Genomic DNA, 27075 nt, shown 5'->3' on the forward strand with positions numbered 1-27075 from the left:
CGAACCCATGTACAGCCCCAGGGCCAGTGCCTGTATCCCCCCCCCTCAATGTCCTGAGACCTTCATGTCTAGACAGAAACGGTCAGGGTCTGGCCATGTGAGGCTCTGGGGCAGGGGAAAAGAGTAGCCAGCCTCCCAAAGTGGGGGGCATGCTTCCAGAGGGGAACAGGTCTTCATCCGGCCCTTGGCCCGGGGCCCTGACTCACCTTCCCGCCGTCTCATAGTAGATGCTGCGCTCTGACTTGCTTAGACAATGCCACTCCTGCACGCCCCGCTGAAGGCCCTCCTCCAGGGTCATGGTGGGGTTCCGGCGGGCCAGGGTCCGAAGCACGGGGCTGTAATTCGCCCACTGGGGTCAGTCACCGTCTGCAGCCCGGAACCTGCCCACCCCACCTCACACTGTGGAGCCCGTATCCCCAGCACAGAGGACTAAGCCCAGGAGGAGACCGGCAGGGTCTTGGCGGTAGAGGCCAGCCTTCCCGGCCACTGTGGTCACCACCTGACTCCACAAGCCTCCGCCATGGACTGTGCCCGCCCGTGCCCTCACACCGCAGCTGCCCACTGTGGCCTGGAGTGCGGGGCTGCTCCTCAAATTGGCCCTTTCCGGCTAACAACGACAGGCGTCCAATGGGCGAGCACAGGCCACGCCGTCAGACACCCTGCCTGGACAGCCCAAGGCGCGTGCTCTGCAGGCCTCTGAATGCAGTGGAGTGGCCAGTCAGGAGGGGCCCGGCCATGGTGGGGCTACCCTACTCTGGGCTCCGAGTGTGCCGCACCCCACCCTGCACCAGTCCCCCCTGCCTGTCCCGGCCTGGACCCTGCACCCAGGAGGGCAGCTGGGCAGAGAGCTGTCTCCTGCGCCCTGGCGTCCCCCGCCTCCCTGAAGGGATGCCCAGGCATCATCCCCTCAGCCACGTGTTAAAAGGGGACAGAGCCCGGAGAGCACAGCCTCCAACCCTGGGCCTGCCGGCCAGGGGCGCCACTGTGAGCCCGCAGCGAGCCTGTGGTGAGCATTGCGGCCAGAGGCCGGCTGGCTCACAGGGGCCGCCCGCGAGATGCGGCCTGAAGGAGGTCAGCACCAGAAGTGACCGCCTCCCGACAACCAGCCCGGTCAGAGCGAGGACGACACGGCCCTTGATCCAGGCTGGACACAGTGGCTTCCCCGCCGGACGACACTCACATGAGGAAGCAGGACAGTGCCCCCGCATCGGGACTCTGGGGCAGGTGCCTGCGGGCCAGGCGCGTGCAGTGCTGCCAGCGCCGGAACTTTTCGTTCATGCTGGTGCGGTGGCAGGCGTTCCCGGGCGAGGCGGTGGGCTGCGAGCAGGCCGCGCCGCTGTTCCTAGCAGCCCCAGGTGGACGAGGGCCTGGCCATCGCTGGGAGCTCGCCGGAGGCCAGCTGGGCAGCTGGCACTGCAGCTCGAGGTGGACGGTGCAGGGGACCAGCCTCCATCGCTAGCCTGGGTGCTCCATGCAGGAGGGGGCGGGCAGGATGGTCGTCACTCCCGAGGGCCCGCCAGGAACTGGGGCACAGGACACACAGCACCCCCACAGAGGGCCCCAGGAGTGCTCCCATGGAGAGGCGCCTGAGTCACGACAAAGGTCTGAGGCTGGGGAGCCTGCACGGGCCTCTGTTCCGGCCAGACGTGCGCAGTGACGTTGCCGGCCCCAGGCCACCCTGGGCCACAGCTGGCCTGTCCTGCCACCAACGGCGTGCTGGGGAAAGCCGGCAGCACCAGGGTGCTTCCTGGGGGCAACACTGGGCCCAGGAGGTTCGGTGGGTGCTGCTGCCAGGGGGTCCAGTGTGGCGGGCCGAGGACGGGAGGGGCTGACGGCAGCACTGTGAAAGACGACACGAAGGTGCCAAGGTTGACGGTTCCCTGCGGGCCCGGCACCGGAAACGCTGTCAAGACAGGAGAGGTGCTGAGAGAATCTGTCCTGGGAAGGGTGCCCGGGACTCAAGGGCCGGTCTGCTGGTGGAACCGGGCAGGGCACAGCTGTCCGCAGGGGACAGTCAGGCCCCGACCAGCTGAGACCATTCCCCTGGAAATGTTTGCCCCACCCGGGCCCCCGGCCCGCTCTGCCAAGAAGAGACCTCCCAGCAAGTGCTGCGTTTGTGCCACCAGGCCCTGGCCTCATGGCTGTCTCCACACAAGACTTGCAGACACCTACCTGCGGGGACGACCCTGACCAGAGCCCGTGAGCGGCAGGGCACTCATCCCCCAGGTATGGTCCGGGACCTGGGGCCTTGAGACCCGGCAGTGTCTAAAACACCAGGGCCCACGCCCCTCTGCTTTGCGGTGCCCGTGCCCACATAAATCCCTCTCTTTCTTGCCTGACACAGCACACCAACGCACTTGAAATGTCCCTCTGCACAGGAAAGGCCCCGGGACCCTGACTGACATAACCCATCCAGAACCACCCACAGCACACCCTTAACATGGGCCAGGGTCCCTGCCACCGCTCAGGAGCTCCATTCCCAGGAGAGGGTCAGTGGAGGAGGTCTCGTGTGCCCTGAATTCTGTCACTCGACAACCAGTGCGAGCTGCAGAGCCTGGGGAAGGGCTGGGAATGGAGGGCAGAGGGCAGTCAGGGGAGGATCCCTCCACTTTGGAAAGGAACCAGCACGTGTAGATGTCCCACGGGACAGGGAACCATACTCCATGTCCACTATCATCCCTGCGTTAGTGACTCGCACACAAGCAAACGCCTTATCTCAAAGGTGAAACGCAAAGCTCAAGTATGTGAGACACTGGACAGGAGGAAGGAAGTGGCTCTGCAGAACGGAGTCTCCTCACAGGGAGAAGGATTCAGGATGACTCAGGAGCCCCAGCCCTATCCTGCTGGCATCACCCGGCTGCCCTGTCCCCGTTGAGCCCAACAACAGCCCGCTGCCCTGAGGAGAAGAGCTCTGGCTGGAGGGAGGGCGGGAGGTCTGGGCTCCGGCAGCCAGGGGACACTGTGGCCTTGCTCGTGGAGAGGACATGTGCCTGAAGACTTGGCCACAGATAGGGCCCCTGGACAATTTTCTGGCTCAGGCCAAGTCTCTCACCTCTCCTAGCGCACTGTGGGGTCTGGTAAAGTGCAGTTCAGATCCCTTGGGAGGACATCGTGAGGCCAGCCCTGTGCCCAGGAGGGTGACTCAGGGCTGGGCTTTCCCGGGAACCTCCACCCCGTGCCGCCACAACAGCCTCCCCAAACGCAGGGTCCACGGCGCGTCTCCTTTCTAGAAAGCAGCAGCGTGGGGGCGGCAGTCCCTTCTCCCTGCCTAGGGCGCTTCCCTTGTGTCACCTGACCCACCTCCAGAAGCCACCTCCCCAGGGCTTCCTCAGCTTTCCAGATTCCCCCCCGCCCCCACCTCCCAGGTGAGATACCCTGGGGCCCAGAGCTCTCTCCCCCCTTGACGGTCTAACCACTGTGCCCGGAAACAGTCAAGTTTGAATCCCAGGGACCGGTGGGCGGTGGCCCCTGAAACCCTGCCACCCAGCCTTCAGGCCTTACCTCCTCCTGAACTCATCCCCACAGGCTGAGATCCGACCGCAGCTGCTTGGCCGTTCCACCTGGGGAACCGAGTCCAGGACCAGAGAGCAGGCTCCTCCACCAACTGCTCAGGATCCCACTCAGGCAGGGCAAGTTTGAATGTAAACAGGCCTAGAATGTAGGGGCCCAAGACACTCTGCAGTGGGGGAGGGGCAGAGGGCAGGCGGGCTGGGGGCACGAGGAAGCAGGAGCCATTCCACGGGCACTCTGGCAGGTGGGCAAGAACACAGGTGCTCTTCCAGCTGACAGCGCCACACCCTCGGTGGGTGCCTCTCTTGGCCGCTTACAAATCGTTTTTCGGGCTCACAGCACCAAGGTCCTAGCTGATGTTCCCGCTACTTTCATTCTGTGACCATCGACCTAGTTTGCGGCCGGGGCCCCACTGCTTCCTACTGCCCGTCACTGACTTCCACAGAGGCTAGGCTTTCTGAACCCATGGCAACAGGTGCTCTGATGAGCACACAGGTACTCATGGCCACGGGCAGCCCTGCGTTTGAAATGGGGATGTCCGTGCAGCCGCGGCCTGTTCGGGGCACTGTGCCCATCGCGCTTCGGGAAGCTGCCCGTGCGTCCCCAGGGCTGTGTGTGGAGGCCCTGCAGACCCCATCCAGGCCCCCGTTGCTGGAAAGCCCCAGCCCATCAAAGAAAGGCCCTGCAGCCTCCACGTCCAACACCAGAAATTCCTCCTTTGCGTTTCTTGGAACATCACCCTCCTGCTAAATATGCTTTTTACCTTTTCAATGGTTTTAATGGACTATCTCACACAAGTAAGACCTTCGCATGATTCACAGTCCATTGTAAACGCGGAAAGTACAGTGGCGAGTCCTCCTCCCGCCTCTTTCCCAGCAGCCCAGATCTCTGTCCACCGGGAACCAGTGTCATCTGATTGTGCAGATCTTCTCAGACATGTGCTATGTGGCCAAAGGCAAGTGCATTCTCCTCTTATTTTTCAAATGCTTTCAGTTTTCTCTTCTGGTGAAAATTCATTTAGGTTCTGATATATTTGCAGATATTTACAGCCTTGCAAGCAAGTCACAGTGAGCTTTATTTTACAGAACTCCTGCTGGGGATGGAAAAAAGAACAACTTGCAGACATCTCCCAGGACTTGGGTTTTTATCATGGGAAACCTTAGATGACTTTCACCAAGGAACTTCATATTCAGAGGGATGATGAAGCAAAGCATGGTACTGAGACACTCACGAAAGGCAGGCTTCCCTCTTGCTTCCTCCACCAATTGTGGACAAGATTCTCCCTCACGGCTTTCATGTAGGATTTGCTTGTTCTTCTCAGGACCACCGACTGGAAAACTGCATTGTGGAAAAATTGTCTCGTCCCAATTCCACACCCCTTTTTATATGACTCCATCAAAAAGCCTAGGCTCCAGAAGCAGATAGAATTGTTAGCCCAAATGTGTTTGGAAACACCAGCCATGCAAGGGGGGAGATGACAGTCCTCTGCACTCTGATTTCTGACCATTCCTGCAGGAAGGCCAGGGGCGGGTGTCCTTCGAGCAAACCAAAATCTCCAGACGTGCGTCTCAGGCCTTAGCGGACAGAGGATCTTCCTCCCAGTCAGGGAGGAGCAGCAGAATGGGGAGATCACGTGTGCACACAAGGTTTTAGTGTGGTAGGTGAAGCTGCGGGGTTGAGACCCGGTACCCACCTTGCAACAGGCCGCACGGGTGTGTGGAGCTTCTGGGAATGCATTACAAACTCAAGTCCCAAAGTGGCTTCTGCTGCCCGTCTTTTTCATTGCCAGCTCCAATGCTGCAAAATTCCCTCGGAAGAGGAGGGGAGTGAAGCTACTCCTACCCTGCCTGCTATGCAACTTCAGTTGGCCCCTTGGCCCGTGTGGATCCAGGTCAGAGGCGCCATGCTCACGGAGGAGGGTGTGCCTGCCACCCCTCCACCCGGAGGCGTGCTCAGGGGGAAACCTGCATGCACTCAGCAGGTGCCGTGAAGGGGACACGTAGTGCAGCAGGCCCGCGGAAGAAGCCCGAGTGGTTCCCGGGTGGGTCTAGAGCTCTGAGCCAGGAGTGTTCTCTGAGAGTTATTTTTAAGTTTTAGGTACTAGTCCGTTGTGAGACGTATGTTTTGGAAATGTTTGCTCCCAGTCTGTAACTGGTCTTTCCATCTTGTTAAGGCGATCACTGGCAGAGCAAATGTTTTTACTATCCATGAGGTCTGGCGGGAAGCTCCCGCCAGTCTCTCGGGAGGGCCGCCCCTGGACTCGGGGGCGGGGCGCGAACCTAGGGAGGCAGCCCGCTGCCCGTGAGGCCTGTGAGACAGGACGGCTGCGAGGCAGCCAGCCCGCGGTGCGCGGGCCGCCGAGCGCAGGGTGCGGGCTGGGGCTGCGCAGTCCACAGGCGGCGGAAAGGAGGCCCGGCTCCGAGGCCCCGGGACCCTGAAGCCGGGTCCTGCCAGCCGCGGCCTCCCGCTTCGCCTCGCGCGTCGCGCGCACGCGCGCCACACGCCCAGGGAGCGGGCCCCGGGCGCGCGGACCAGCGGCTCCAACGGCTCCCAGGGTCCCTTGCGGCGGACCGCTCGGGCTGCGCACGAGCGCGCGGGGCGGGGCCAACGGCCGAGCGGCCGGTCGGGGGTCCGCGGCGGCTAGCCCCGCCCTGCGGGGAGGGGGCGTGGCCGCCGCGTCCTCGCGGCGGGGGGTGGGTGGGCGGGGCCGGGGCCGCTGCCTGGGGGCGGGGACGCGCGGGCGGCTGCCGGCCTCCAGCAGCTCGCGGGCTCTCGGCGCGGAGCTGCAGCGGCCCCGGCTGATGACTCAGAAAAAGAAGGGTTCGTAGCAGATGATCATGGACAGCTATGTGCCAACAAATTGGATGACCTGGAAGAAACGGATAAGTTCTTAGAAGCGTGATCCACCAAAACTGAATCAAGCTCAAGTAGAAAGTCTGAACACACCAACAGCAAATGAGAGTGAATCAATTTTTAAAAACCTCCCCAAACAGCAAAGTTCAAGATGGCATGGCTTCACTGGTGAACTCTACCGAACACTTAAAGAGAAATGTAAAAAGTCCTTAAATGGTTCCAAAAAACTGGATAGGAGGGAGCACTTACAAACTCATTTAGATGACCGGCATTACCTGATACTGAAGCTAGACAGGACAATACAATACAATAAAATTACAGGCCAATATCCCTGATAAGCATACATGGAAAAATCCTCAACAAAATTGTAGCAAATCAAATTCAACACCACATTAAAAGGATCATACACAATGATCGAGTAAGATTTATTCCTGGGACATAAGGACAGTTCAACACACCCAAATGAATGTGACACACTGAATTAACAAAAGGAAGGAATAAAATAAGCTATCTCAATCGATGCAGAAATGGGACTTGAGAAAATTCAGCACCCCTTGCACGGTAGAAACTCTCAACAAATTGGGTGTAGAAGGAATGTACTTCAACACAATAAAGGCATACACGAAAAACCCACAACAAACGTGCTCACTGATGAAAAACTGAAATCTTTTCTTCTAACGTTAGGCACAAGGCAAAGGTGCCCACCCTCACTGTTTCTATTCAATAGCCCCGAAAGGCCCAGTCAGGGGAGTTAGGGGAGAGAAAGAAATAAAAGGCATCCAAATCAGAAAAGAAGTAAAACGATCTCTGCTCATGCATGTCATGATCATACATGTAGAAAACCCTAAAGTGTCAACAGCAAAAACTCTTAGAACTCATAAGCCAATTCGGCAAACTTGCAGCATACAAAGTCAACATATAGAAAGCAGTCATGTGTCTAAACAAAAGCACCAAATTACCCTATTCACAGAGGGTCCAGCCCTGGGGGGAGGCGATGGGACAGCACCGTGGGCATCGTTGAAATGCAAAGGCCCCGAGGCCAGCCTCTCAGGCCACAGCTACATGGGGCCTCCTACCTCAGTGGACGAGACGCTCCTGCACAGAAATCCCCCAGAGAGACAAGGTACCCTCCCCCACCCCCGCCCAATCTCCTTTCCGAGTGCCCCGATTCTCCTCCCAGCCCGATGCCCTCTCTGTGCTGAGGAAAGAGGGACTGCCCACCAGCCCACATATTTCATGCGCCCACCGAGGCCGGAGGATTGGCCTTCTACGTCGGTTGTGGAGCCTGTCCCCTCATGACATGCCTTTCCTCTCTGCTCAGCCCCCCCAGGAGACCCTGATGCCTGAGCATCCCCCAGCGCCCCAGCCCGCTTCAGCGAGAAAAGGAGGGCCCCCTCTAGACAACGGCTGTCTGCAGGCTCTGTCCAGAAAGTGGGCTGGTGCTGCAGAGGGCACAGGGCCAAAGCAGCTGCCATCCTTAGACGTTTGGGGTCCTGTGATGACGCTGTGTCCTGGGGACTCCCAAAAGCGGCCTCCCGGAGAGCAGGGGGGGGGCGGGGGGGGCTATGGGGGCGGTGGGCTCTCGGGAGCCATCTGGAGAATGCACGTGAATGTGGAGGGGGAATGGGGACGTCATCGCCTTGGGTCCCGGAGCCCGGGACATTCTTGCTTTCGGCGTCCCTTCCCATGGAGAAGCCCGGATGCCACTAGGGGCAGAGACCCAGAGCATTTTGTGACAAAACAGCCTTTATTTGCATTTGCGTACAAGGCCCAAATGGGCGGACCCCCCCTCACCGCCCCACACCTTTCCCACCACCCTCTTATCCCACCCCCCAACCAGCCACCCCCAGGGGCCCCGCCCTCCCGCCTCTCCCACCCCACCCTCCCTGTCCCTCAGCAGCCAGGATCAGGACTGGGATGTGGAGGAGCCCGAAGCTGCCCTGGAGGGCCGGCTCCTCCCTATTGGCTGCAGGGCCGCTTGCTACCCTTCCCTGTGACGAAAGGGTCCCCCCTTCTCTTCTGGGGCTGTGAGGGGCGGCCCAGCCCCAGAGCCAAGGCTGGTCCCCCAGCGACCCCGAGGCTGGCCCCTGGCAGGGGTGTCTTCCCAGCAGGGGCCGGGCCTGCACACGGGGCCCGACTGCTGGCCTTGCCAGCTGGAGGGCCGGCGGGGCTGAGGCCCGGCTTCTGGGGAGAGCGGGCCTGGGGTACTCCAGGGCGGAGGAGGTCTGAGCCCGGAGTAGGACTCTGGGGCAGTCCCCAGGATGGCAGCGTGTGCTGAGAGGCCAGGAGGAAGGCCAGGCTGGGGAGCTCCTCCTCGCCCTCACTGGGCCTGCCCGTGGGCCCCAGGGGCTCCCAAGCAGGACAGGTCTCTCCCGGAGCAGCGGCGAGCCTGGGCCCCAGGCTGGGGGAAGTGCGGCACCGAGCCTGGGGGACAGGGGGCCGCCAGCCAGCCTTCAGGGGAGGGGGCTCCTGGCGTCCTGAAGAGGCAGCGAAGGCTTCGGGCCTGGACACGCCAGCATCTCCTCGGCTGTGCGCCTGGCGCTGCCCGCAACCAGCCTCTGGTGGGCAGGCTTGGTCGCTGGCCCCTAGCTGGGGGCCGTGGCCGGCCTCAGACCCAGAAGGCCTTGAGTCCAGTCGGGGTGTGCCGTGACTCGGGGGGGCCTGCACACCCTCCTCCTGCTTCAGTTCCAGGAGTCGCTTCTCCTCCAGCTGCGAGAAGGGAGGGCACCGTGAGGCGGCCCGAGAGGGCAGCAGGTGCCTCGCCAACGACAGCCGCTGCGGCTCTCCTGCCAACCTCACCCCCCAGCTTGGTGCCCCGGCCTGCGTCCTCCCTCTCCTCCTCGGCTCCCCCCATCCTCTCCCTGCCGTCCTCCTGCCCGGCCCCCACCCTCAGAGAGGCCCTCCCTGCCACTTCTGCCATGCAACGCAGGGGGACGGTCAGGAAGGAATCCTATCCTGGGGTCCCCTGCCCTGGCACACCCGGGGTGCCCCTCCCTCTAAAGGCTCACCTGTTTCCTTCCCTTTCCCAGCTCACCTGTGCCAAGGACAGTCCTTCCTCCTGCTCCAGCTCCTCAGCGAGGGCCACGAGATCCAGCTCGGCCTCCGGGCAGGGCAACTCCGCCAGGAAGCGTGGGTGCAGCACTGCGTCCGCCTGGCCCAGAAGGAAGAGGCTGTGAGCATCCTTGGAGAGAATCCCTTCGGCACCCAGAGGACCCGGAGGGCAAGGGTAAAGCAGAGACCAGCCCCAGCCTCCACAACAAGGGGGTGTTGGAAAGACGTGGTCACGGTCCCCGACCACAGGCACACATGCACACGCAAAGCATATACACACGTATATGTGTGCATGCCACACACCCCACAAGAGACGTGCATGCAAACATATGCACAGCCACACAAGTACATATACAGGTACCTATGCACACACACGCACACACAAGCATGCACACCAACACCCCGCAGAACCCTGGCTCACCTGTGTTACCCCTGTACAACACGCAGACACACACACACGTTTACTCAGCTACATATGCACATGCACCATCACACACACACACACACACACACACCCCAGAGCTCAGGAATAAGAAACAACAACACCAGCTACATGGGCACCACCCCAACCTGGGTGGTGGGAGTGCCGCTCCCCGAAATCCTGTAGCACCCGGGCCACGGCCAGCCTACCTTGTTGAGAAAGTCTCCCTGGGCACAAAGCTCATTGATGTAGGTCAGGAGACCCGGGTCTGGATAGACGCCCTCCTCTCCCTGTGGCGGCTTGGAGCTATCCTCCCCACGTTCTCTGCCGGGCAGCCCCTGAGCTGAGCCGCTGGGACCCAGAAGCCCCTCCATGATCTCCAGGGCCTCTGCCACGGCCTCGAGGTTGATCTCCGGCGGCGCCTTGGTGTGCGGGCTCCGCCGGCATCGCGGTGGCTGGGCGGTGGCGGGCTGGGCCGCGGCGCCGGGCTTCTCGCGGATGCGTGCTGAGGAGGGTGCAGGGAAGGAGTGTGGGTGGCCCGGCCGCACCTCCCCAGCACTAAGCGTGCTCAGGAAGGACCGAGCTCGGAGACATTCCCGTAGGGGATCATGGCCCGCTGCTCCGAAAGGAACCAAGGTGTGGAAGGGGTCACAGGGCCTCCGAGGGCTTCATGCTGGGGAGGGAGGCCCGCCCTCCTCCCAGTCCCCGGCCCCTTCCAGCACCCCCTGTGGGTCTCTGATCAGGGCAGAGGGGGGTGGCCATTTCCTAAACCTTGGCCCTTTCCCGTCGGGACCAAGGGAGACCCCACGCTACTGGTGGCTTCGAGGTCACTGCCCAATGCCCCAGGGGTTGAGAAGGACCATGTTGGGTACCGCGGCCTTCCCAGGCTCCCACTGCCTCTGGCCTTTGGCTCCGGGGGAACACGGTGGCATACCTCGCTTCTGGCCCCGCTCTGGGGCTGAGGGCGCCCGATTAACAGGCCTGAGGGGTGCTGGAGGAGGCACGCCCTGTGCCGCCTTCATCCACTGTGCGTTCTGACATTGCCTCGCCTCCTCGGCCTCGAACTCCATGAACCTGGGGCGAGGGAGGCACGGACCCCTGAGGAGGAGGCCTCCCGGGCCCAGGCAGGGAAGCAGTCAATGGAGAGGTCAGACGACAAGGGCATGGGGTGTCATGGCCCTGGCCATGGTGGGGAGGCAGGCTGCCTGGGGCACCCGAACCCATGTACAGCCCCAGGGCCAGTGCCTGAATCCCCCCCCCCTCAATGTCCTGAGACCTTCATGTCTAGACAGAAACGGTCAGGGTCTGGCCATGTGAGGCTCTGGGGCAGGGGAAAAGAGTAGCCAGCCTCCCAAAGTGGGGGGCATGCTTCCAGAGGGGAACAGGTCTTCATCCGGCCCTTGGCCCGGGGCCCTGACTCACCTTCCCGCCATCTCATAGTAGATGCTGCGCTCTGACTTGCTTAGACAATGCCACTCCTGCACGCCCCGCTGAAGGCCCTCCTCCAGGGTCATGGTGGGGTTCCGGAGGGCCAGGGTCCGAAGCACGGGGCTGTAATTCGCCCACTGGGGTCAGTCACCGTCTGCAGCCCGGAACCTGCCCACCCCACCTCACACTGTGGAGCCCGTATCCCCAGCACAGAGGACTAAGCCCAGGAGGAGACCGGCAGGGTCTTGGCGGTAGAGGCCAGCCTTCCCGGCCACTGTGGTCACCACCTGACTCCACAAGCCTCCGCCATGGACTGTGCCCGCCCGTGCCCTCACACCGCAGCTGCCCACTGTGGCCTGGAGAGCGGGGCTGCTCCTCAAATTGGCCCTTTCCGGTTAAGAACGACAGGCGTCCAATGGGCGAGCACAGGCCACGCCGTCAGACACCCTGCCTGGACAGCCCAAGGCGCGTGCTCTGCAGGCCTCTGAATGCAGTGGAGTGGCCAGTCAGGAGGGGCCCGGCCATGGTGGGGCTACCCTACTCTGGGCTCCGAGTGTGCTGCCCCCCCACCCTGCACCAGTCCCCCCTGCCTGTCCCGACCTGGACCCTGCACCCAGGAGGGCAGCTGGGCGGAGAGCTGTCTCCTGCGCCCTGGGGTCCCCCGCCTCCCTGAAGGGATGCCCAGGCATCATCCCCTCAGCCACGTGTTAAAAGGGGACAGAGCCCGGAGAGCACAGCCTCCATCCCTGGGCCTGCCGGCCAGGGGCCCCACTGTGAGCCCGCACCGAGCCTGTGGTGAGCATTGCGGCCAGAGGCCGGCTGGCTCACAGGGGCCGCCCGCGAGATGCGGCCTGAAGGAGGTCAGCACCAGAAGTGACCGCCTCCCGACAACCAGCCCGGTCAGAGCGAGGACGACACGGCCCTTGATCCAGGCTGGACACAGTGGCTTCCCCGCCGGACGACACTCACATGAGGAAGCAGGACAGTGCCCCCGCATCGGGACTCTGGGGCAGGTGCCTGCGGGCCAGGCGCGTGCAGTGCTGCCAGCGCCGGAACTTTTCGTTCATGCTGGTGCGGTGGCAGGCGTTCCCGGGCGAGGCGGTGGGCTGCGAGCAGGCCGCGCCGCTGTTCCTAGCAGCCCCAGGTGGACGAGGCCTGGCCATCGCTGGGAGCTCGCCGGAGGCCAGCTGGGCAGCTGGCACTGCAGCTCGAGGTGGACGGTGCAGGGACCAGCCTCCATCGCTAGCCTGGGTGCTCCAGGCAGGAGGGGCGGGCAGGATGGTCTTCACTCCCGAGGCCGCCAGGAACTGGGGCACAGGACACACAGCACCCCCACAGAGGGCCCCAGGAGTGCTCCCATGGAGAGGCGCCTGAGTCACGACAAAGGTCTGAGGCTGGGGAGCCTGCACGGGCCTCTGTTCCGGCCAGACGTGCGCAGTGACGTTGCCGGCCCCAGGCCAGCCTGGGCCACAGCTGGCCTGTCCTGCCACCAACAGCGTGCTGGGGAAAGCCGGCAGCACCAGGGTGCTTCCTGGGGGCAACACTGGGCCCAGGAGGTTCGGTGGGTGCTGCTGCCAGGGGGTCCAGTGTGGCGGGCCGAGGACGGGAGGGGCTGACGGCAGCACTGTGAAAGACGACACGAAGGTGCCAAGGTTGACGGTTCCCTGCGGGCCCGGCACCGGAAACGCTGTCAAGACAGGAGAGGTGCTGAGAGAATCTGTCCTGGGAAGGGTGCCCGGGACTCAAGGGCCGGTCTGCTGGTGGAACCGGGCAGGGCACAGCTGTCCGCAGGGGACAGTCAGGCCCCGACCAGCTGAGACCATTCCCCTGGAAATGTTTGCCCCACCCGGGCCCCCGGCCCGCTCTGCCAAGAAGAGACCTCCCAGCAAGTGCTGCGTTTGTGCCACCAGGCCCTGGCCTCATGGCTGTCTCCACACAAGACTTGCAGACACCTACCTGCGGGGACGACCCTGACCAGAGCCCGTGAGCGGCAGGGCACTCATCCCCCAGGTATGGTCCGGGACCTGGGGCCTTGAGACCCGGCAGTGTCTAAAACACCAGGGCCCACGCCCCTCTGCTTTGCGGTGCCCGTGCCCACATAAATCCCTCTCTTTCTTGCCTGACACAGCACACCAACGCACTTGAAATGTCCCTCTGCACAGGAAAGGCCCCGGGACCCTGACTGACATAACCCATCCAGAACCACCCACAGCACACCCTTAACATGGGCCAGGGTCCCTGCCACCGCTCAGGAGCTCCATTCCCAGGAGAGGGTCAGTGGAGGAGGTCTCGTGTGCCCTGAATTCTGTCACTCGACAACCAGTGCGAGCTGCAGAGCCTGGGGAAGGGCTGGGAATGGAGGGCAGAGGGCAGTCAGGGGAGGATCCCTCCACTTTGGAAAGGAACCAGCACGTGTAGATGTCCCACGGGACAGGGAACCATACTCCATGTCCACTATCATCCCTGCGTTAGTGACTCGCACACAAGCAAACGCCTTATCTCAAAGGTGAAACGCAAAGCTCAAGTATGTGAGACACTGGACAGGAGGAAGGAAGTGGCTCTGCAGAACGGAGTCTCCTCACAGGGAGAAGGATTCAGGATGACTCAGGAGCCCCAGCCCTATCCTGCTGGCATCACCCGGCTGCCCTGTCCCCGTTGAGCCCAACAACAGCCCGCTGCCCTGAGGAGAAGAGCTCTGGCTGGAGGGAGGGCGGGAGGTCTGGGCTCCGGCAGCCAGGGGACACTGTGGCCTTGCTCGTGGAGAGGACATGTGCCTGAAGACTTGGCCACAGATAGGGCCCCTGGACAATTTTCTGGCTCAGGCCAAGTCTCTCACCTCTCCTAGCGCACTGTGGGGTCTGGTAAAGTGCAGTTCAGATCCCTTGGGAGGACATCGTGAGGCCAGCCCTGTGCCCAGGAGGGTGACTCAGGGCTGGGCTTTCCCGGGAACCTCCACCCCGTGCCGCCACAACAGCCTCCCCAAACGCAGGGTCCACGGCGCGTCTCCTTTCTAGAAAGCAGCAGCGTGGGGGCGGCAGTCCCTTCTCCCTGCCTAGGGCGCTTCCCTTGTGTCACCTGACCCACCTCCAGAAGCCACCTCCCCAGGGCTTCCTCAGCTTTCCAGATTCCCCCCCGCCCCCACCTCCCAGGTGAGATACCCTGGGGCCCAGAGCTCTCTCCCCCCTTGACGGTCTAACCACTGTGCCCGGAAACAGTCAAGTTTGAATCCCAGGGACCGGTGGGCGGTGGCCCCTGAAACCCTGCCACCCAGCCTTCAGGCCTTACCTCCTCCTGAACTCATCCCCACAGGCTGAGATCCGACCGCAGCTGCTTGGCCGTTCCACCTGGGGAACCGAGTCCAGGACCAGAGAGCAGGCTCCTCCACCAACTGCTCAGGATCCCACTCAGGCAGGGCAAGTTTGAATGTAAACAGGCCTAGAATGTAGGGGCCCAAGACACTCTGCAGTGGGGGAGGGGCAGAGGGCAGGCGGGCTGGGGGCACGAGGAAGCAGGAGCCATTCCACGGGCACTCTGGCAGGTGGGCAAGAACACAGGTGCTCTTCCAGCTGACAGCGCCACACCCTCGGTGGGTGCCTCTCTTGGCCGCTTACAAATCGTTTTTCGGGCTCACAGCACCAAGGTCCTAGCTGATGTTCCCGCTACTTTCATTCTGTGACCATCGACCTAGTTTGCGGCCGGGGCCCCACTGCTTCCTACTGCCCGTCACTGACTTCCACAGAGGCTAGGCTTTCTGAACCCATGGCAACAGGTGCTCTGATGAGCACACAGGTACTCATGGCCACGGGCAGCCCTGCGTTTGAAATGGGGATGTCCGTGCAGCCGCGGCCTGTTCGGGGCACTGTGCCCATCGCGCTTCGGGAAGCTGCCCGTGCGTCCCCAGGGCTGTGTGTGGAGGCCCTGCAGACCCCATCCAGGCCCCCGTTGCTGGAAAGCCCCAGCCCATCAAAGAAAGGCCCTGCAGCCTCCACGTCCAACACCAGAAATTCCTCCTTTGCGTTTCTTGGAACATCACCCTCCTGCTAAATATGCTTTTTACCTTTTCAATGGTTTTAATGGACTATCTCACACAAGTAAGACCTTCGCATGATTCACAGTCCATTGTAAACGCGGAAAGTACAGTGGCGAGTCCTCCTCCCGCCTCTTTCCCAGCAGCCCAGATCTCTGTCCACCGGGAACCAGTGTCATCTGATTGTGCAGATCTTCTCAGACATGTGCTATGTGGCCAAAGGCAAGTGCATTCTCCTCTTATTTTTCAAATGCTTTCAGTTTTCTCTTCTGGTGAAAATTCATTTAGGTTCTGATATATTTGCAGATATTTACAGCCTTGCAAGCAAGTCACAGTGAGCTTTATTTTACAGAACTCCTGCTGGGGATGGAAAAAAGAACAACTTGCAGACATCTCCCAGGACTTGGGTTTTTATCATGGGAAACCTTAGATGACTTTCACCAAGGAACTTCATATTCAGAGGGATGATGAAGCAAAGCATGGTACTGAGACACTCACGAAAGGCAGGCTTCCCTCTTGCTTCCTCCACCAATTGTGGACAAGATTCTCCCTCACGGCTTTCATGTAGGATTTGCTTGTTCTTCTCAGGACCACCGACTGGAAAACTGCATTGTGGAAAAATTGTCTCGTCCCAATTCCACACCCCTTTTTATATGACTCCATCAAAAAGCCTAGGCTCCAGAAGCAGATAGAATTGTTAGCCCAAATGTGTTTGGAAACACCAGCCATGCAAGGGGGGAGATGACAGTCCTCTGCACTCTGATTTCTGACCATTCCTGCAGGAAGGCCAGGGGCGGGTGTCCTTCGAGCAAACCAAAATCTCCAGACGTGCGTCTCAGGCCTTAGCGGACAGAGGATCTTCCTCCCAGTCAGGGAGGAGCAGCAGAATGGGGAGATCACGTGTGCACACAAGGTTTTAGTGTGGTAGGTGAAGCTGCGGGGTTGAGACCCGGTACCCACCTTGCAACAGGCCGCACGGGTGTGTGGAGCTTCTGGGAATGCATTACAAACTCAAGTCCCAAAGTGGCTTCTGCTGCCCGTCTTTTTCATTGCCAGCTCCAATGCTGCAAAATTCCCTCGGAAGAGGAGGGGAGTGAAGCTACTCCTACCCTGCCTGCTATGCAACTTCAGTTGGCCCCTTGGCCCGTGTGGATCCAGGTCAGAGGCGCCATGCTCACGGAGGAGGGTGTGCCTGCCACCCCTCCACCCGGAGGCGTGCTCAGGGGGAAACCTGCATGCACTCAGCAGGTGCCGTGAAGGGGACACGTAGTGCAGCAGGCCCGCGGAAGAAGCCCGAGTGGTTCCCGGGTGGGTCTAGAGCTCTGAGCCAGGAGTGTTCTCTGAGAGTTATTTTTAAGTTTTAGGTACTAGTCCGTTGTGAGACGTATGTTTTGGAAATGTTTGCTCCCAGTCTGTAACTGGTCTTTCCATCTTGTTAAGGCGATCACTGGCAGAGCAAATGTTTTTACTATCCATGAGGTCTGGCGGGAAGCTCCCGCCAGTCTCTCGGGAGGGCCGCCCCTGGACTCGGGGGCGGGGCGCGAACCTAGGGAGGCAGCCCGCTGCCCGTGAGGCCTGTGAGACAGGACGGCTGCGAGGCAGCCAGCCCGCGGTGCGCGGGCCGCCGAGCGCAGGGTGCGGGCTGGGGCTGCGCAGTCCACAGGCGGCGGAAAGGAGGCCCGGCTCCGAGGCCCCGGGACCCTGAAGCCGGGTCCTGCCAGCCGCGGCCTCCCGCTTCGCCTCGCGCGTCGCGCGCACGCGCGCCACACGCCCAGGGAGCGGGCCCCGGGCGCGCGGACCAGCGGCTCCAACGGCTCCCAGGGTCCCTTGCGGCGGACCGCTCGGGCTGCGCACGAGCGCGCGGGGCGGGGCCAACGGCCGAGCGGCCGGTCGGGGGTCCGCGGCGGCTAGCCCCGCCCTGCGGGGAGGGGGCGTGGCCGCCGCGTCCTCGCGGCGGGGGGTGGGTGGGCGGGGCCGGGGCCGCTGCCTGGGGGCGGGGACGCGCGGGCGGCTGCCGGCCTCCAGCAGCTCGCGGGCTCTCGGCGCGGAGCTGCAGCGGCCCCGGCTGATGACTCAGAAAAAGAAGGGTTCGTAGCAGATGATCATGGACAGCTATGTGCCAACAAATTGGATGACCTGGAAGAAACGGATAAGTTCTTAGAAGCGTGATCCACCAAAACTGAATCAAGCTCAAGTAGAAAGTCTGAACACACCAACAGCAAATGAGAGTGAATCAATTTTTAAAAACCTCCCCAAACAGCAAAGTTCAAGATGGCATGGCTTCACTGGTGAACTCTACCGAACACTTAAAGAGAAATGTAAAAAGTCCTTAAATGGTTCCAAAAAACTGGATAGGAGGGAGCACTTACAAACTCATTTAGATGACCGGCATTACCTGATACTGAAGCTAGACAGGACAATACAATACAATAAAATTACAGGCCAATATCCCTGATAAGCATACATGGAAAAATCCTCAACAAAATTGTAGCAAATCAAATTCAACACCACATTAAAAGGATCATACACAATGATCGAGTAAGATTTATTCCTGGGACATAAGGACAGTTCAACACACCCAAATGAATGTGACACACTGAATTAACAAAAGGAAGGAATAAAATAAGCTATCTCAATCGATGCAGAAATGGGACTTGAGAAAATTCAGCACCCCTTGCACGGTAGAAACTCTCAACAAATTGGGTGTAGAAGGAATGTACTTCAACACAATAAAGGCATACACGAAAAACCCACAACAAACGTGCTCACTGATGAAAAACTGAAATCTTTTCTTCTAACGTTAGGCACAAGGCAAAGGTGCCCACCCTCACTGTTTCTATTCAATAGCCCCGAAAGGCCCAGTCAGGGGAGTTAGGGGAGAGAAAGAAATAAAAGGCATCCAAATCAGAAAAGAAGTAAAACGATCTCTGCTCATGCATGTCATGATCATACATGTAGAAAACCCTAAAGTGTCAACAGCAAAAACTCTTAGAACTCATAAGCCAATTCGGCAAACTTGCAGCATACAAAGTCAACATATAGAAAGCAGTCATGTGTCTAAACAAAAGCACCAAATTACCCTATTCACAGAGGGTCCAGCCCTGGGGGGAGGCGATGGGACAGCACCGTGGGCATCGTTGAAATGCAAAGGCCCCGAGGCCAGCCTCTCAGGCCACAGCTACATGGGGCCTCCTACCTCAGTGGACGAGACGCTCCTGCACAGAAATCCCCCAGAGAGACAAGGTACCCTCCCCCACCCCCGCCCAATCTCCTTTCCGAGTGCCCCGATTCTCCTCCCAGCCCGATGCCCTCTCTGTGCTGAGGAAAGAGGGACTGCCCACCAGCCCACATATTTCATGCGCCCACCGAGGCCGGAGGATTGGCCTTCTACGTCGGTTGTGGAGCCTGTCCCCTCATGACATGCCTTTCCTCTCTGCTCAGCCCCCCCAGGAGACCCTGATGCCTGAGCATCCCCCAGCGCCCCAGCCCGCTTCAGCGAGAAAAGGAGGGCCCCCTCTAGACAACGGCTGTCTGCAGGCTCTGTCCAGAAAGTGGGCTGGTGCTGCAGAGGGCACAGGGCCAAAGCAGCTGCCATCCTTAGACGTTTGGGGTCCTGTGATGACGCTGTGTCCTGGGGACTCCCAAAAGCGGCCTCCCGGAGAGCAGGGGGGGGGCGGGGGGGGGCTATGGGGGCGGTGGGCTCTCGGGAGCCATCTGGAGAATGCACGTGAATGTGGAGGGGGAATGGGGACGTCATCGCCTTGGGTCCCGGAGCCCGGGACATTCTTGCTTTCGGCGTCCCTTCCCATGGAGAAGCCCGGATGCCACTAGGGGCAGAGACCCAGAGCATTTTGTGACAAAACAGCCTTTATTTGCATTTGCGTACAAGGCCCAAATGGGCGGACCCCCCCTCACCGCCCCACACCTTTCCCACCACCCTCTTATCCCACCCCCCAACCAGCCACCCCCAGGGGCCCCGCCCTCCCGCCTCTCCCACCCCACCCTCCCTGTCCCTCAGCAGCCAGGATCAGGACTGGGATGTGGAGGAGCCCGAAGCTGCCCTGGAGGGCCGGCTCCTCCCTATTGGCTGCAGGGCCGCTTGCTACCCTTCCCTGTGACGAAAGGGTCCCCCCTTCTCTTCTGGGGCTGTGAGGGGCGGCCCAGCCCCAGAGCCAAGGCTGGTCCCCCAGCGACCCCGAGGCTGGCCCCTGGCAGGGGTGTCTTCCCAGCAGGGGCCGGGCCTGCACACGGGGCCCGACTGCTGGCCTTGCCAGCTGGAGGGCCGGCGGGGCTGAGGCCCGGCTTCTGGGGAGAGCGGGCCTGGGGTACTCCAGGGCGGAGGAGGTCTGAGCCCGGAGTAGGACTCTGGGGCAGTCCCCAGGATGGCAGCGTGTGCTGAGAGGCCAGGAGGAAGGCCAGGCTGGGGAGCTCCTCCTCGCCCTCACTGGGCCTGCCCGTGGGCCCCAGGGGCTCCCAAGCAGGACAGGTCTCTCCCGGAGCAGCGGCGAGCCTGGGCCCCAGGCTGGGGGAAGTGCGGCACCGAGCCTGGGGGACAGGGGGCCGCCAGCCAGCCTTCAGGGGAGGGGGCTCCTGGCGTCCTGAAGAGGCAGCGAAGGCTTCGGGCCTGGACACGCCAGCATCTCCTCGGCTGTGCGCCTGGCGCTGCCCGCAACCAGCCTCTGGTGGGCAGGCTTGGTCGCTGGCCCCTAGCTGGGGGCCGTGGCCGGCCTCAGACCCAGAAGGCCTTGAGTCCAGTCGGGGTGTGCCGTGACTCGGGGGGGCCTGCACACCCTCCTCCTGCTTCAGTTCCAGGAGTCGCTTCTCCTCCAGCTGCGAGAAGGGAGGGCACCGTGAGGCGGCCCGAGAGGGCAGCAGGTGCCTCGCCAACGACAGCCGCTGCGGCTCTCCTGCCAACCTCACCCCCCAGCTTGGTGCCCCGGCCTGCGTCCTCCCTCTCCTCCTCGGCTCCCCCCATCCTCTCCCTGCCGTCCTCCTGCCCGGCCCCCACCCTCAGAGAGGCCCTCCCTGCCACTTCTGCCATGCAACGCAGGGGGACGGTCAGGAAGGAATCCTATCCTGGGGTCCCCTGCCCTGGCACACCCGGGGTGCCCCTCCCTCTAAAGGCTCACCTGTTTCCTTCCCTTTCCCAGCTCACCTGTGCCAAGGACAGTCCTTCCTCCTGCTCCAGCTCCTCAGCGAGGGCCACGAGATCCAGCTCGGCCTCCGGGCAGGGCAACTCCGCCAGGAAGCGTGGGTGCAGCACTGCGTCCGCCTGGCCCAGAAGGAAGAGGCTGTGAGCATCCTTGGAGAGAATCCCTTCGGCACCCAGAGGACCCGGAGGGCAAGGGTAAAGCAGAGACCAGCCCCAGCCTCCACAACAAGGGGGTGTTGGAAAGACGTGGTCACGGTCCCCGACCACAGGCACACATGCACACGCAAAGCATATACACACGTATATGTGTGCATGCCACACACCCCACAAGAGACGTGCATGCAAACATATGCACAGCCACACAAGTACATATACAGGTACCTATGCACACACACGCACACACAAGCATGCACACCAACACCCCGCAGAACCCTGGCTCACCTGTGTTACCCCTGTACAACACGCAGACACACACACACGTTTACTCAGCTACATATGCACATGCACCATCACACACACACACACACACACACCCCAGAGCTCAGGAATAAGAAACAACAACACCAGCTACATGGGCACCACCCCAACCTGGGTGGTGGGAGTGCCGCTCCCCGAAATCCTGTAGCACCCGGGCCACGGCCAGCCTACCTTGTTGAGAAAGTCTCCCTGGGCACAAAGCTCATTGATGTAGGTCAGGAGACCCGGGTCTGGATAGACGCCCTCCTCTCCCTGTGGCGGCTTGGAGCTATCCTCCCCACGTTCTCTGCCGGGCAGCCCCTGAGCTGAGCCGCTGGGACCCAGAAGCCCCTCCATGATCTCCAGGGCCTCTGCCACGGCCTCGAGGTTGATCTCCGGCGGCGCCTTGGTGTGCGGGCTCCGCCGGCATCGCGGTGGCTGGGCGGTGGCGGGCTGGGCCGCGGCGCCGGGCTTCTCGCGGATGCGTGCTGAGGAGGGTGCAGGGAAGGAGTGTGGGTGGCCCGGCCGCACCTCCCCAGCACTAAGCGTGCTCAGGAAGGACCGAGCTCGGAGACATTCCCGTAGGGGATCATGGCCCGCTGCTCCGAAAGGAACCAAGGTGTGGAAGGGGTCACAGGGCCTCCGAGGGCTTCATGCTGGGGAGGGAGGCCCGCCCTCCTCCCAGTCCCCGGCCCCTTCCAGCACCCCCTGTGGGTCTCTGATCAGGGCAGAGGGGGGTGGCCATTTCCTAAACCTTGGCCCTTTCCCGTCGGGACCAAGGGAGACCCCACGCTACTGGTGGCTTCGAGGTCACTGCCCAATGCCCCAGGGGTTGAGAAGGACCATGTTGGGTACCGCGGCCTTCCCAGGCTCCCACTGCCTCTGGCCTTTGGCTCCGGGGGAACACGGTGGCATACCTCGCTTCTGGCCCCGCTCTGGGGCTGAGGGCGCCCGATTAACAGGCCTGAGGGGTGCTGGAGGAGGCACGCCCTGTGCCGCCTTCATCCACTGTGCGTTCTGACATTGCCTCGCCTCCTCGGCCTCGAACTCCATGAACCTGGGGCGAGGGAGGCACGGACCCCTGAGGAGGAGGCCTCCCGGGCCCAGGCAGGGAAGCAGTCAATGGAGAGGTCAGACGACAAGGGCATGGGGTGTCATGGCCCTGGCCATGGTGGGGAGGCAGGCTGCCTGGGGCACCCGAACCCATGTACAGCCCCAGGGCCAGTGCCTGAATCCCCCCCCCCTCAATGTCCTGAGACCTTCATGTCTAGACAGAAACGGTCAGGGTCTGGCCATGTGAGGCTCTGGGGCAGGGGAAAAGAGTAGCCAGCCTCCCAAAGTGGGGGGCATGCTTCCAGAGGGGAACAGGTCTTCATCCGGCCCTTGGCCCGGGGCCCTGACTCACCTTCCCGCCATCTCATAGTAGATGCTGCGCTCTGACTTGCTTAGACAATGCCACTCCTGCACGCCCCGCTGAAGGCCCTCCTCCAGGGTCATGGTGGGGTTCCGGAGGGCCAGGGTCCGAAGCACGGGGCTGTAATTCGCCCACTGGGGTCAGTCACCGTCTGCAGCCCGGAACCTGCCCACCCCACCTCACACTGTGGAGCCCGTATCCCCAGCACAGAGGACTAAGCCCAGGAGGAGACCGGCAGGGTCTTGGCGGTAGAGGCCAGCCTTCCCGGCCACTGTGGTCACCACCTGACTCCACAAGCCTCCGCCATGGACTGTGCCCGCCCGTGCCCTCACACCGCAGCTGCCCACTGTGGCCTGGAGAGCGGGGCTGCTCCTCAAATTGGCCCTTTCCGGTTAAGAACGACAGGCGTCCAATGGGCGAGCACAGGCCACGCCGTCAGACACCCTGCCTGGACAGCCCAAGGCGCGTGCTCTGCAGGCCTCTGAATGCAGTGGAGTGGCCAGTCAGGAGGGGCCCGGCCATGGTGGGGCTACCCTACTCTGGGCTCCGAGTGTGCTGCCCCCCCACCCTGCACCAGTCCCCCCTGCCTGTCCCGACCTGGACCCTGCACCCAGGAGGGCAGCTGGGCGGAGAGCTGTCTCCTGCGCCCTGGGGTCCCCCGCCTCCCTGAAGGGATGCCCAGGCATCATCCCCTCAGCCACGTGTTAAAAGGGGACAGAGCCCGGAGAGCACAGCCTCCATCCCTGGGCCTGCCGGCCAGGGGCCCCACTGTGAGCCCGCACCGAGCCTGTGGTGAGCATTGCGGCCAGAGGCCGGCTGGCTCACAGGGGCCGCCCGCGAGATGCGGCCTGAAGGAGGTCAGCACCAGAAGTGACCGCCTCCCGACAACCAGCCCGGTCAGAGCGAGGACGACACGGCCCTTGATCCAGGCTGGACACAGTGGCTTCCCCGCCGGACGACACTCACATGAGGAAGCAGGACAGTGCCCCCGCATCGGGACTCTGGGGCAGGTGCCTGCGGGCCAGGCGCGTGCAGTGCTGCCAGCGCCGGAACTTTTCGTTCATGCTGGTGCGGTGGCAGGCGTTCCCGGGCGAGGCGGTGGGCTGCGAGCAGGCCGCGCCGCTGTTCCTAGCAGCCCCAGGTGGACGAGGCCTGGCCATCGCTGGGAGCTCGCCGGAGGCCAGCTGGGCAGCTGGCACTGCAGCTCGAGGTGGACGGTGCAGGGACCAGCCTCCATCGCTAGCCTGGGTGCTCCAGGCAGGAGGGGCGGGCAGGATGGTCTTCACTCCCGAGGCCGCCAGGAACTGGGGCACAGGACACACAGCACCCCCACAGAGGGCCCCAGGAGTGCTCCCATGGAGAGGCGCCTGAGTCACGACAAAGGTCTGAGGCTGGGGAGCCTGCACGGGCCTCTGTTCCGGCCAGACGTGCGCAGTGACGTTGCCGGCCCCAGGCCAGCCTGGGCCACAGCTGGCCTGTCCTGCCACCAACAGCGTGCTGGGGAAAGCCGGCAGCACCAGGGTGCTTCCTGGGGGCAACACTGGGCCCAGGAGGTTCGGTGGGTGCTGCTGCCAGGGGGTCCAGTGTGGCGGGCCGAGGACGGGAGGGGCTGACGGCAGCACTGTGAAAGACGACACGAAGGTGCCAAGGTTGACGGTTCCCTGCGGGCCCGGCACCGGAAACGCTGTCAAGACAGGAGAGGTGCTGAGAGAATCTGTCCTGGGAAGGGTGCCCGGGACTCAAGGGCCGGTCTGCTGGTGGAACCGGGCAGGGCACAGCTGTCCGCAGGGGACAGTCAGGCCCCGACCAGCTGAGACCATTCCCCTGGAAATGTTTGCCCCACCCGGGCCCCCGGCCCGCTCTGCCAAGAAGAGACCTCCCAGCAAGTGCTGCGTTTGTGCCACCAGGCCCTGGCCTCATGGCTGTCTCCACACAAGACTTGCAGACACCTACCTGCGGGGACGACCCTGACCAGAGCCCGTGAGCGGCAGGGCACTCATCCCCCAGGTATGGTCCGGGACCTGGGGCCTTGAGACCCGGCAGTGTCTAAAACACCAGGGCCCACGCCCCTCTGCTTTGCGGTGCCCGTGCCCACATAAATCCCTCTCTTTCTTGCCTGACACAGCACACCAACGCACTTGAAATGTCCCTCTGCACAGGAAAGGCCCCGGGACCCTGACTGACATAACCCATCCAGAACCACCCACAGCACACCCTTAACATGGGCCAGGGTCCCTGCCACCGCTCAGGAGCTCCATTCCCAGGAGAGGGTCAGTGGAGGAGGTCTCGTGTGCCCTGAATTCTGTCACTCGACAACCAGTGCGAGCTGCAGAGCCTGGGGAAGGGCTGGGAATGGAGGGCAGAGGGCAGTCAGGGGAGGATCCCTCCACTTTGGAAAGGAACCAGCACGTGTAGATGTCCCACGGGACAGGGAACCATACTCCATGTCCACTATCATCCCTGCGTTAGTGACTCGCACACAAGCAAACGCCTTATCTCAAAGGTGAAACGCAAAGCTCAAGTATGTGAGACACTGGACAGGAGGAAGGAAGTGGCTCTGCAGAACGGAGTCTCCTCACAGGGAGAAGGATTCAGGATGACTCAGGAGCCCCAGCCCTATCCTGCTGGCATCACCCGGCTGCCCTGTCCCCGTTGAGCCCAACAACAGCCCGCTGCCCTGAGGAGAAGAGCTCTGGCTGGAGGGAGGGCGGGAGGTCTGGGCTCCGGCAGCCAGGGGACACTGTGGCCTTGCTCGTGGAGAGGACATGTGCCTGAAGACTTGGCCACAGATAGGGCCCCTGGACAATTTTCTGGCTCAGGCCAAGTCTCTCACCTCTCCTAGCGCACTGTGGGGTCTGGTAAAGTGCAGTTCAGATCCCTTGGGAGGACATCGTGAGGCCAGCCCTGTGCCCAGGAGGGTGACTCAGGGCTGGGCTTTCCCGGGAACCTCCACCCCGTGCCGCCACAACAGCCTCCCCAAACGCAGGGTCCACGGCGCGTCTCCTTTCTAGAAAGCAGCAGCGTGGGGGCGGCAGTCCCTTCTCCCTGCCTAGGGCGCTTCCCTTGTGTCACCTGACCCACCTCCAGAAGCCACCTCCCCAGGGCTTCCTCAGCTTTCCAGATTCCCCCCCGCCCCCACCTCCCAGGTGAGATACCCTGGGGCCCAGAGCTCTCTCCCCCCTTGACGGTCTAACCACTGTGCCCGGAAACAGTCAAGTTTGAATCCCAGGGACCGGTGGGCGGTGGCCCCTGAAACCCTGCCACCCAGCCTTCAGGCCTTACCTCCTCCTGAACTCATCCCCACAGGCTGAGATCCGACCGCAGCTGCTTGGCCGTTCCACCTGGGGAACCGAGTCCAGGACCAGAGAGCAGGCTCCTCCACCAACTGCTCAGGATCCCACTCAGGCAGGGCAAGTTTGAATGTAAACAGGCCTAGAATGTAGGGGCCCAAGACACTCTGCAGTGGGGGAGGGGCAGAGGGCAGGCGGGCTGGGGGCACGAGGAAGCAGGAGCCATTCCACGGGCACTCTGGCAGGTGGGCAAGAACACAGGTGCTCTTCCAGCTGACAGCGCCACACCCTCGGTGGGTGCCTCTCTTGGCCGCTTACAAATCGTTTTTCGGGCTCACAGCACCAAGGTCCTAGCTGATGTTCCCGCTACTTTCATTCTGTGACCATCGACCTAGTTTGCGGCCGGGGCCCCACTGCTTCCTACTGCCCGTCACTGACTTCCACAGAGGCTAGGCTTTCTGAACCCATGGCAACAGGTGCTCTGATGAGCACACAGGTACTCATGGCCACGGGCAGCCCTGCGTTTGAAATGGGGATGTCCGTGCAGCCGCGGCCTGTTCGGGGCACTGTGCCCATCGCGCTTCGGGAAGCTGCCCGTGCGTCCCCAGGGCTGTGTGTGGAGGCCCTGCAGACCCCATCCAGGCCCCCGTTGCTGGAAAGCCCCAGCCCATCAAAGAAAGGCCCTGCAGCCTCCACGTCCAACACCAGAAATTCCTCCTTTGCGTTTCTTGGAACATCACCCTCCTGCTAAATATGCTTTTTACCTTTTCAATGGTTTTAATGGACTATCTCACACAAGTAAGACCTTCGCATGATTCACAGTCCATTGTAAACGCGGAAAGTACAGTGGCGAGTCCTCCTCCCGCCTCTTTCCCAGCAGCCCAGATCTCTGTCCACCGGGAACCAGTGTCATCTGATTGTGCAGATCTTCTCAGACATGTGCTATGTGGCCAAAGGCAAGTGCATTCTCCTCTTATTTTTCAAATGCTTTCAGTTTTCTCTTCTGGTGAAAATTCATTTAGGTTCTGATATATTTGCAGATATTTACAGCCTTGCAAGCAAGTCACAGTGAGCTTTATTTTACAGAACTCCTGCTGGGGATGGAAAAAAGAACAACTTGCAGACATCTCCCAGGACTTGGGTTTTTATCATGGGAAACCTTAGATGACTTTCACCAAGGAACTTCATATTCAGAGGGATGATGAAGCAAAGCATGGTACTGAGACACTCACGAAAGGCAGGCTTCCCTCTTGCTTCCTCCACCAATTGTGGACAAGATTCTCCCTCACGGCTTTCATGTAGGATTTGCTTGTTCTTCTCAGGACCACCGACTGGAAAACTGCATTGTGGAAAAATTGTCTCGTCCCAATTCCACACCCCTTTTTATATGACTCCATCAAAAAGCCTAGGCTCCAGAAGCAGATAGAATTGTTAGCCCAAATGTGTTTGGAAACACCAGCCATGCAAGGGGGG

The 27075-nt window shown here is 61.6% G+C and overlaps 2 protein-coding genes across 2 annotated transcripts; both read right to left on the reverse strand.

Annotated features, from left to right (window-relative positions):
• Positions 1 to 1499: 1499 nt before the first annotated feature.
• Positions 1500 to 15132, reverse strand: LOC140845570 (NUT family member 2G-like). Its single transcript, XM_073220073.1, has 9 exons — positions 14995 to 15132; positions 12233 to 12927; positions 11258 to 11386; positions 10770 to 10909; positions 10045 to 10340; positions 9398 to 9514; positions 8783 to 9072; positions 5713 to 6293; positions 1500 to 1903 (listed from the first exon to the last, which is right to left on the reverse strand). Exons 1-9 carry the CDS (start codon positions 15130 to 15132, stop codon positions 1500 to 1502), a joined length of 2790 nt encoding a protein of 929 aa, XP_073076174.1.
• A 1285-nt stretch (positions 15133 to 16417) lies between these two features.
• On the reverse strand, positions 16418 to 26178 carry LOC140845574 (NUT family member 2G-like). Its single transcript, XM_073220076.1, has 9 exons — positions 26041 to 26178; positions 23279 to 23973; positions 22304 to 22432; positions 21816 to 21955; positions 21091 to 21386; positions 20446 to 20562; positions 19831 to 20120; positions 16760 to 17340; positions 16418 to 16521 (listed from the first exon to the last, which is right to left on the reverse strand). The coding sequence occupies exons 1-9, from the start codon at positions 26176 to 26178 to the stop codon at positions 16418 to 16420; spliced, it is 2490 nt and encodes an 829-aa protein (XP_073076177.1).
• Positions 26179 to 27075: the final 897 nt, after the last annotated feature.

This window comes from Manis javanica, chromosome 2 (assembly GCF_040802235.1).
Source record: "Manis javanica isolate MJ-LG chromosome 2, MJ_LKY, whole genome shotgun sequence".
Lineage (NCBI taxonomy): Eukaryota > Metazoa > Chordata > Mammalia > Pholidota > Manidae > Manis > Manis javanica.

Coding starts and splice junctions, on each gene's coding strand:
- LOC140845570 (XM_073220073.1), bottom strand. CDS start 15,132: ATGGGCACAGTGCCCCGAACAGGCCGCGGCTGCACGGACATCCCCATT. Junction 12,928..14,994: donor AAAGCCTAGCCTCTGTGGAA/GTCAGTGACGGG, acceptor CCGGGCCCGCAG/GGAACCGTCAACCTTGGCAC. Junction 9,073..9,397: donor AAGGACTGTCCTTGGCACAG/GTGAGCTGGGAA, acceptor CCCTTCTCGCAG/CTGGAGGAGAAGCGACTCCT.
- LOC140845574 (XM_073220076.1), bottom strand. CDS start 26,178: ATGGGCACAGTGCCCCGAACAGGCCGCGGCTGCACGGACATCCCCATT. Junction 20,121..20,445: donor AAGGACTGTCCTTGGCACAG/GTGAGCTGGGAA, acceptor CCCTTCTCGCAG/CTGGAGGAGAAGCGACTCCT. Junction 16,522..16,759: donor CCCGCCAGACCTCATGGATA/GTAAAAACATTT, acceptor GAGTGCATGCAG/GTTTCCCCCTGAGCACGCCT.